Consider the following 10,101-nt stretch of genomic DNA (forward strand, 5'->3'; position numbering starts at 1 on the left):
CGGCGACTGGGAATATTTGCCCGAGCTCCTTTTGGTCAGGCCCCGCCCCTCGCCGCCGCTGATTGGTCCCTCAGCTCTGACTGTCTGTCAAGGAGGGCAACTGGTTCAGTCGGGTGAGCAAACTGGGAGGAATTACAGTTCTGTCAGGTGGATAAATAAGAGTGTAACCGGTCTAATTATGACATAATGAGGACGTCACGCAGGACGTGACGTCACAATTAGCCCAATAGCTAAAAAGTCCGTTAAAGGTGGATTCCCCAATTTCTGCCACTCTAATCCAGAATAAATGTAAATTACGCGTCTTTTTTTTTAAACTCCTCTCCAAGCGTTGCGCATCCTAAACAGCGCGTAACGCGCGTCTTTCGCACACTCACCCCACCCCCGTAATGAAAAGCTCCCATCGGGCTCGTACGCAGGACGATGGAGCCCCCATTGACTCACTATGATGTGCACACTGGAGGGTTTTTAGGAAAGACGAGAGCGCCCACTAGCGGAAAACACGCAGCAGGGAGACCCGAGGTGCGTCTGGAACAATAGAGGTCCGTTCGATTTGTGCACCCAGAGTCACCGCAAAGACACAGAGGCGGGTTTGAAGTGGTTACAAATGAAACGAGACTTTATTTTATTTATGGTTCCAGTTTGTTGAAGTGTTTTATTAACTTTATAAAGTCAGAAAAAGCTTCACTCTTTTCTGTTTCAGGAGTAAATTGATTATTTCTTCGCTGTCTTATCGATCATTGAATTGTGACGTTTAAAAAAAATCCTCTTAACTCCTGTTCAAACATTATTTTAACGCGCTTTAAAGTTCCCCAAACGCCTGATTGAATCGGTAAACATTCACACTTTCTGCTTACTTTTAGTTTGTGGTCGCTAATTTGATGAGCGCGCACACACTCACACACACACACACACACACACACACACACACACACACACACACACACACACACACACACACACACACACACACTCACAGAGAGACACACACACACACAAACAGAGAGAGAGAGAGAATCGAAGGTGTGGAGTTTTGACACCTTTTAACGACTTAATTCGATCAGGTGTGTTTTTTCATTTAGGGGGGGTGGGGGGGCTCTCTGGTTGTTCCACCGGGCTGATGGTGACGGAGGAGTCCGACGCGCGGCTCTCCTGTCCGGGAGCGGAATCCACACCGAGCCGGGCTCCGGCTCCCCACCACAGACTGGATGTTTATTCCAGCGGCTTCAGATTAATTTAATTCACACACGTGGATTAGATTAACGGGACCGACACGCGTACGAGGAACTTTCTCCAAATATTTAAGAGTTTGGGTTTTGGAATAAAGACCTCGGAAAAATATTTCTCCAATATTTCACATGAGTCTAAAAGTTTTCTCAGAGACTTTAATGCTGGTTTATGTTTTGCGGTGGGGGGGGGGGGGCGGGTTCTAGTTTTTACGTCTGTCTAAAAGTGGCAGAAAAAGACCGCAATTTATTTTTAATCGTTTGATTGTTTTATTCCTGACTGGGATTTATTCTTGTCCGGTTTTTGTTTAAAGTGCCCGAAACGGGAATGATTTCATTTAAATGATGCGTCAAGTTGTCTTTTTTTTTTTTTTTTTGCGTCCTTGAGAAAAAAAAAAAGTTAATTTGACGTTTCTGAGGAAGTTTTTAGTTTTTTCTCTTATAATTTTTAAATGTCTTCCTTCCTCGCGGCTAAAATGAGACCCTGGAGCCGTCGGACCGTGACGGCCGGAGGGGAAACACACACACACACACACACACACACACACACACACACACACACACACACACACACACACACACACACACACTTCAAAAAAGAAAATCACTTCAGTTCCTCCTTAAAAATAGTTAAATTATAATCCCCTCGATTTTATTAATTCCATTCAAATAAACTTTTATTATTTGTATTAAATAATATTTAAAACTTTTTTTTAACTTTTCCTAAATGAAACTTGCGTTTTTATTCTCAATTAAAATACTTTCCGGTGTGTAGGAACCCGTTTTAGAGTTTTTAGGCTGTTTTTTTTTTTGTTTTGTTTTTTTGTCGAACCGGATTAAGCGTCTCCTGTCAGCTCCGTGGAGCCGAAGCGGAGGCGCCTCCACCCCGGCGTGGATTCAGGAGCGCACCGGGGGTCCGTCCCCACCAACAGTCCCGTGAACGCGACACGCGGAGCCGCAGCGCGGTGGGATTAAATACCGGTGCGCGTCTTCACGCGTTTTGGATATCCCGCGGAATAAAAACTTTTTTCACCACCGAACTGGTTCCAGACTGTCGATCCCAATGATCCCAGTCTAACCAACAGCACGGATAATCCCGTGGATTACCGGGACGGTTTCTGACCGCTGGGATGAAATCAAATCCCAGAAAAATTAAAATTCCAGAAAAGAAAAACCAGAAATTTCAGAATAAATTTTCTTTGACTTTATTGTTCCATCAGAAATAAACTCGTGTGACAGGTTTGGATCATGTTCTTTTCCCACTGGTGGAAACATGTCAATCCGTTTTTTTGGGGGGGTGGGGGGTTGGAATAATGACAGCAGACGGGTGTGTGTGTGATGATCTCTTTATTAATGGACAGCAGTTGAAGGAATTATACTGTTTATTCGGTTAACAGCAGGACAAACACGTCATGAGGCATTTAACCATTTATTGTTCAGTCCCTTGACAACTGGGAGGGAGGGGTGGAGTGGGGGGATCACATGACAAATTCAGAAAAGCCCATGACAACAAAAAGTCAGCATACCCACCTGAGGTCAGCGTGTCACACACGCACACACATACACACACACACACATACACACACACACCTGACCTCACCTGATCTTACCTGAACTCGTCCGTCGTCTAGAAGCGTCTTAATTTACTACGACCACCATTTGGGGCGGGGGTCCGGGCGGTCCCACAAAGCTAACAGTATCGTGACTTTTTGTTTCCTATTGGTGGATCGATTTCATAACACAATCCTAACTGAGGGGGGGGGGGATTATGGGGGGGAGGAGTCACAGCAAGGCTAATAACATTACATCACACAGGAAACGTCCTTTCTGTCCATTTCCCACAGAGCCCCTTATCGCAGACACACATCCTGCTGGGGGGGTCAGGGTGGGGGGTCATGGGCAGCTTGGGAATCTCCTGCGTCGGACCTGGGGGGGTCCTTCACGAAAAAAAACCCATCCAGACAGAAAATCAAACTAGCGAGGAAGACACAAACCTGTCAGCTGGACGGGAAGCTAGCTGTGCTTTAAACGCCGCGCTGTGATTGGTTACCACCGCGTCAGCTGGGGGGGGTCAGGGTCGGATAGGAATCAACCAATGGGAACCACAGGTCTGGACTCCCAAGCTGCTCATGAAGGTGACACCCCCCCTCCAGACGCCGGTGGTCGCTCAGGTGGGGCGATTCAGGCCCACGGTTAAGACTTGAAGGGGGCGGCGGCCCCAGGGGGGGCGGGGCTTGTTACAGCGTTCTACATCAAAAGTTCAAGTTCCCTAAAAATGTAAATAAAAGTCAAAAAAAAGCACAAAGAGTCGTCTGTGCGGCGGGGGGGAAGCGGAGCCAGGTCTTTCTGGGGGTGACAGGCTGCCTCCTCTTCACGCCGTGGGAGGGTGATGGTCTTGGGGGTGGGGGAGAAGTCGTCACACCCCCATTTTTTCCTCTGCTTGGCTTCAGCACTTCCAAAAACGAAGCGAGTGTTCTGCAGAAGAGGAAGAGTGGAGTCGAGCGAAGAGGAGGCAGATTGGGGAGGGCGGGTGAAGGCAGGTGGATGAACTGGGGGGGGGGCATCACTCGGTGGCCTTGAGGGAGAAGGAGAGCTTGGGCCGGGACTTGCCCTTCCCCAGGATCATCTTCTGCTCCTCCTTCTGCTGCCGCTGGCGGTCCTGCTCTAGCTTCATGCGCTCCTCGTGGATCTTCCTCTGCTCCTCCACAATCCGGAGCTGCTCCTCGGCCTGGGGGGGGCGGGGCGGGGCACAGAACACAACACGCAGAGACACAGTCAGGTCACAGGAGGATGCAACCCCCCACACACACTTTATCCCATGTCTGTTTCCCTGCCGTCTGCGGCGCCGTCTGAATCAAATAAAGACGCTTCGAGCGCTCAAAGTTCCCGAGGGCCCTGAACCCCTCCAGGACGGATGTGTGCAATAACATTGGAAGTAGACGGAGGCGTGTCAGATTTACACAGTGCAAGCGAACGCCTCAGCGGACGACTCCGGGATTTAAATCTCTGGGAAAAACTTTTCCGAGATGCAAACAGAACTACAAACGTATCACGGCGTGGACGAGTGTGTGTGCGTATGTGTGTGTGTGTGACTAGACGACCGAATCGAAGGTCGCGAACTTTGTGGGTCCTAAATTGGGCTGGCGAAGCGAGGGAGGTGGGCGGGGCTTACCAGCTTGGCCTGAGCCTCGGCGATCTTGCGGTTATTCTCCTCCAGAATTTTTTCCAGCTCCTCCCGCTTGGATTTTTCTTCCTCCTAGACGGGCGACACGGCTGCATGTTAGCGCACGAACACACCACCACCACAACACAATGCTACACACACACACACACACACACACACACACACACACACACACACACACACACACACACTACACCACAGCTTGTTTAGCCTCTCACACATCACCACACTGGCATTCTTTGGCCTGAATCATTTTAGAAATACAAAAAAAAACACAAATGGGGGCAAAAAGACCTAAAGAAACTGTGTGGCGGGGGGGAGGGGGGTTAACCTGCTAGTCCCCCTCCCCCCTCCCTCTGCCTCCTTCAACAACAGCTGATAAAACCATCCTAGACAAGCTAAAGGCTAAAGCCACACCTAGCGCACGTTACAATTAAGGGAAGGCTTTAAAAAGAAGACTTTAAAATGGGGGGGGGGTTGCATTCATCACATTCATAAATAGAAGACAGACAAAAGTGAGACATTCTAGAAGAAAATAGAAAACTTTACATCATTATAAGCAAGAGAATAAAGAATACGATAATAGTTTTGGCTCACCACTGCATGAATACCTACGCATTTCCTTTCCTGTGAACCTACAACTGAATATTTACTGTCCCGTTCCGACTGTGTGGCCCCCAGCAGAGAGAGAAGCGCTCCTGGGGTGGGTGGGTAGGTAGGTATGGGGGGGTTCTGCCGTACTGCGCCTCTGATCTGTGTATTAACCTGCGCCTGCAGCCGGAGCTCACGTTTGTTTTAATGGTTCTCCTTCACTTTAGCGGCTTGGACGTGTGTTTGTGTGTGTGTGTGTGTGTGTGTGTGTGTGTGTGTGTGTGTGTGTGTGTGTGTGTGTGTGTGTGTGTGTGTGTTTGCGTGTGCGTGATCGAGGCGAGGTGGGCCGGGCCGGGCCGAACCACGGTACACTTACAGCGACGGGACACGAGTCACAGGTGAGCTGAAAGGCTGCAGGCCAGCTCAGGTCAAAGCTAGTTAGGATGGTGAGTTGTGTTTCCACGGTAACAAAAAACAACAACAACAACAACACAGATGTTTTCACAAAAAAAATGACAAGATATCAAACATGGCAGCAAACCTACAGGAGAAGAGTCATGAGAACAGAACAGTGTGGAGGGAGGGGGGGTAGAGGTGAGGTTAGAGCACACAGGAAACCGCGTCGCCGTGGAGACGGAGCATCCGCCGCGTCCGGGGGAGGAGTCTAAAAGGCTTGTTAAAGAGACGGGAGTGGAGGAGTGGAGAGAACCTGTCCTGGACAACCTGGAAACATTTCTGCAGTTACCTTGATGACAATCTGACCCCCCCCTGTCCATTTTAGCTGATGCTAACTCAGCTAGTTTGAGGCGGTTAGCGCTACGGGTCCCGCCCACATTTCACTCCCAATTTGTGCCAGTCCGTTGGGTGCACAATTCAGGGTCACTAGGCTTTAGCTGCCCCCCTCCCTCACCAGAGGGTACTGTAAACAAACCTGGGGAGGCGGGGCTTAGCCTCCCTCTCTCTAAAACGCTTAAGACAGAAGCTAACGCTAGCTTTAAAGGAACACATCCAAAAACTACAATCCAGTCTCTACGCCCCCCCATCTGCATCGATAACAGAGACGACTGGATTTTTATTTTTTGGGTGAACTGCTCCTTTAAGAGCCGCATCATAAAAACCCATCGTAGGAGTGGGTTTCCCTGAGGGAGGGGGGCGAATACTGGAATCACGATAGACGTAAGGCAACTGTGAACGTAGAACAAAAGCGTCATCGTATTATTTATTAAAAATCAAACAAAAACACAAAAAGGGGAGAAAAAAATGAGAAAAAGTTTATTTTTTTAAAGTCAAAGTTTGGAGCTCAGCCACGGCAAAAGTTTACCGGCAAGTTGAGGGAAACCATTTGACCCCGGAGAGAACGACAGAAGAACAGCTGTTTCATAAAATTCTGCAGTTCCAGGCCAGCATTAGTACAAACAGGTATTATTGGTGGAGGTAAATACTAATGGGGGGGTACTCTTCCATCCCTGCAGTAAGACTTGTGCCATGGCCAGATTCCACTCTAAAATGTGAATCAGGAGGGGTGGGGGTGTCCCTCAGCCTCCACCGCGTCCCGTAGGCAGGTGATTGGTGCAGGACGGAGAGGTAAGTGGGTGTGGGGGGTATGTAGGGGAGGGGGTGCGTTCCAAACGACCGAGCGTTACCTCTCTGGCCTTCTGCGCCGCCAACTCAGCCTGCCGCTGGCGCTCCAGCTCCTCCAGCAGCTGCCGCTCCATGATGCGCTTGGCCTCCTCCACGCGCCGCAGCACCTCCCGCTCGATCTCGTCTTTTCGCTTCTCCAGCTCCTCCTCCACCCGCTTGGCCACCAGCTCCTCCACCCGCCGCGCCGTCTCCTCCTCGATCAGCTTTTCCTCGATCTCCTGCTGCCGGCTGGAGGACGGAGGAAAGAAACGGAGTCACAGATTGATGAAAATTGTTTCTCGGCCTTAAAAATTTAGCGTAACGCGCTCGGCGAGGAAGACGGCGACGCCTTCGCCTCTGTGTGGTCGTAAACTGAAACAGCAGCTCTGTAGCTCATTAGCAACCATTTGCTCCTGCTTTCAGCTCGTAACTGTGATGAGGGATGGCTGAAACGAAATTTTTGGCAAAACGGTTCCAAACTTCTTTAATGAGTCACATGACATCATCGCTCTAAGTGAAGGAGTGTGTTTTGGTGTGTGTTGCATGAGGAGAGGAGGCGGTGTAAATCACGCTCAGGAAATCGGCGCATTCGTCTCCAGCGTGAGCGAAAAAAACCTCAGCCCAAAACAAAACGAGCTGAATACAGACGAGCTGAGCCAAACGTTACTCACCACCGCTGATGCTAACGACGCTAAAGGGGGTTTTCAGGCTGCGCCGCGCTGGAAATGTGACTAAACCTGCTCGTGTGTGTGCTGCTGATGCAGACTCGTCTCACAATGCAATGCTAATGTTACACAAGAGGGTTGGACACACAGTTGGAAGCGTAATAATAATAATTTGTGAACAGATTATGGCCCATCTTTCAATAATCCAGAACAGACTTCAGCGATGACTCATAGTGATCAAGTTTTGTTTGAAATAACTCACAATCACCAAATTACACCAAATATTTTCTTATTTTTTTAGCTTCATTTTGTCAAATTAAGTGTTTAAAAATCAACTCTACAATATTTAACCTCCTACGTGTTGTTAAAAACACACAGAACCCTTCGGCAGGTCAAACCACTGACGTTCTAACTGATTCGCTGACAGGACAGCTGAACGCAGCTCCACCAATGACTGCTGGGCGTGTGTGGAGATACAGATCACCTGTCGTCCTGTTTACCCTTTTGGAAATGCTTTCAAATTGTTTCTTTTCTACTCTATTGCTCTTAAACAGGAAGGCAACAGCGCTGGGAGGTGCGCCGCCACATCGCCTTCAGCACAACTGTAAACACACAAGACAGTCGACCTGGATTTGGTTTCAACCCGTAAGCCACTGGGAAACCAGACACCTTCCCCACCCGGACCCGAGTCGTTCCTGATCTACAGCAGCGCTTTGTTGTCATATTAACGTGTATGTGAACGGTGAAGTGGCCCTTCGGCTATCAAGCAGAAAGGGAATACAAAAACGCTCAGGAGGCCAGGTGTTTGACTGAGACTCAGGTCTCAGGTGTCTCTGCATCTCTGGCTCACACACACACACTTTCACTACAACAGCTTCCCCATCCGACAGACACAACCTGCCGGGAGTCTGTTTACTACAGGATCCAACACGCAGAGTAACACGTGTGTGTGTGTGATCAGCGTCTCCTGCAGCAGCAGCAGCTGATCCAAGACTCCTGAACGCCACAGCAGAAGAAAGACTAACGGTGTCACTTCAACGCAATGCAGTTATATCATTCTTCTAGATTATTTTCATTCATATTCCTACATTTATCAAGTTTTAACGTCTAACAACAGGCTGCAGAACGGTATGATTCACTAGAATCGGACCTCCTGAATACCTACAATGTTCAATTTATGACATTAAAACCATTTGAATGACTTTATCTAAAGCTGTGAAAGTTTTCTACTGTGATTACACCTGCATTACAAATAATTACTACTGGCAGATGGTTGGAATGACAGGAGGTTATATGTTTACATGTTTATAATCGTGAATATATATTTTTTTTGTTTTCTGATGAGGTTCTAAAAAGAAATGCTAATCAGATTATGTTCCATGTCTAGATGTGTTCCTCAAATTGACCAACCAGACTAGAAATGTGCATTCTGAGTCATTCAGACTGCTTCTCATCACCTAATAACATGACTCTTTTGTAAAATATTTGGAAAATCGATTTAAAAAACACTGTTTTGGGTGTTAAAGGGGTTTAAATGTGACAGGCTGAGGTGCTCCAGGCCCTCAGGACCACAGCTGACGTTAGCCCCGACGGCTAGTCTGTTAGCATTAGCCTGCTAACGTTACCGCACTGACCCAACGCTGCTAGCTTAGCATTAGCTCATCCCGTCTTGCAGCTAGCTAAGGGCGACCTTATGTAACGTCCCTGGAGCCACTCACATCTTCCTCTGCCTCTCCATCTCCGCCCTCCGCTCCTCTTCCTCCTTCCTCTGCTTCTCGTCCAGCGCGTTTCTTTTGCTCAGCGTCCGGCCGAAGATGTCGATGCGCTCCGGCGGGGAGGCGACCCTCTCTCTGCGGGATGAGGCTGTGGTGGACCGCGACCGGGAACGGGATTCTCTGCGGCGGCTCCGTTTCGATTCCCGGGACTTGGACCTCTTCTTGGACCGCTCCCGGTCTCTGGACCGCGACCGGCTCCGTTTCTTACTGTGCTTGCTGCTTTTAGAGTGTTTGGACCGGGACGAGCTGCGGCTACGTGAGCGGCCCATGTTGACCACCTCCACAAGTCGAGCGCTTACACCAAACCAACCGGGTCTTGCGGCTTCTATGTGAACAGAATCTGGAATCGAGTCCCGCCAGCTCCGATTTAAACGTGTTATCTACGATAACCGCACAGGCGGGATGGCTTCAACGGTTCTGTTTAGGAGAAATAAGCATTCGAAAGTGGTTGTTATTTTGTCCTAGTAACTCGCTGTAAAGATGGCGGCTTCGCGAGTTTGTAGTTTCCCAGAAGGCAACGCGGCTTTCGGAATCTTTCGGAACTCTTCGGGATTGCAGCCAAAAGATTGAACACAGACGTGTCTGACGCTAACCAAGCCCCTAGTTACTTTTATTAATAATAATAATAATAATAATAATAATATTTCCCCGTAGGAGACAAGAAAGTGGACTTTCTTCTTAATAATAATAATAGTAAGTAGTACTAGAACTTTATTGATCCCTTGAGGAGGTTCCGTCAGGGAAATTGACATCTCCGTCGCACTACACACAGAACACAGAAAAAGCACACATAATAATAATAATAATAATACTTCTTTCATGTTCCTATACTTCCTTTTAATGTTAGGTTCCCTCTGTTTTTCTGTTGTAACTATGTCATTATGTTAATTATGTAATTTATGCAACGTCTTTTGTCTGTGACAGTCACTGTTATGTGTATTTAGTTCTATCTTTGTGAGCAGATGTCACCCTGAATTTCCCTTGGGACTATTAAAGTATCTATCTATCTATCTATCTATCTATCTATCTATCTATCTATCTAT

General features: G+C 48.2%; 1 protein-coding gene across 1 annotated transcript; it reads right to left on the minus strand.

Annotated features, from left to right (window-relative positions):
• Nucleotides 1-2,587: 2,587 nt before the first annotated feature.
• arglu1a (arginine and glutamate rich 1a) lies at nt 2,588-9,572 on the minus strand. Its single transcript, XM_068329266.1, has 4 exons — nt 9,002-9,572; nt 6,642-6,867; nt 4,396-4,479; nt 2,588-3,951 (listed from the first exon to the last, which is right to left on the minus strand). The coding sequence occupies exons 1-4, from the start codon at nt 9,325-9,327 to the stop codon at nt 3,787-3,789; spliced, it is 801 nt and encodes a 266-aa protein (XP_068185367.1). The 5' UTR covers nt 9,328-9,572; the 3' UTR covers nt 2,588-3,786.
• Nucleotides 9,573-10,101: the final 529 nt, after the last annotated feature.

The sequence above is a fragment of the Antennarius striatus genome, chromosome 12 (assembly GCF_040054535.1).
Source record: "Antennarius striatus isolate MH-2024 chromosome 12, ASM4005453v1, whole genome shotgun sequence".
In the NCBI taxonomy this organism is placed as follows: Eukaryota; Metazoa; Chordata; class Actinopteri; order Lophiiformes; family Antennariidae; genus Antennarius; species Antennarius striatus.

Bases quoted from the DNA above. Each gene is read 5' to 3' on its own strand.
- arglu1a (XM_068329266.1), bottom strand. From the start codon at position 9,327: ATGGGCCGCTCACGTAGCCGCAGCTCGTCCCGGTCCAAACACTCTAAA. The intron at 6,868-9,001 runs GTGAGTGGCTCC...TCCGTCCTCCAG, and splicing joins ATGGAGAGGCAGAGGAAGAT to CCGGCAGCAGGAGATCGAGG. The intron at 3,952-4,395 runs GTAAGCCCCGCC...CGCCCCCCCCAG, and splicing joins CCGAGGCTCAGGCCAAGCTG to GCCGAGGAGCAGCTCCGGAT.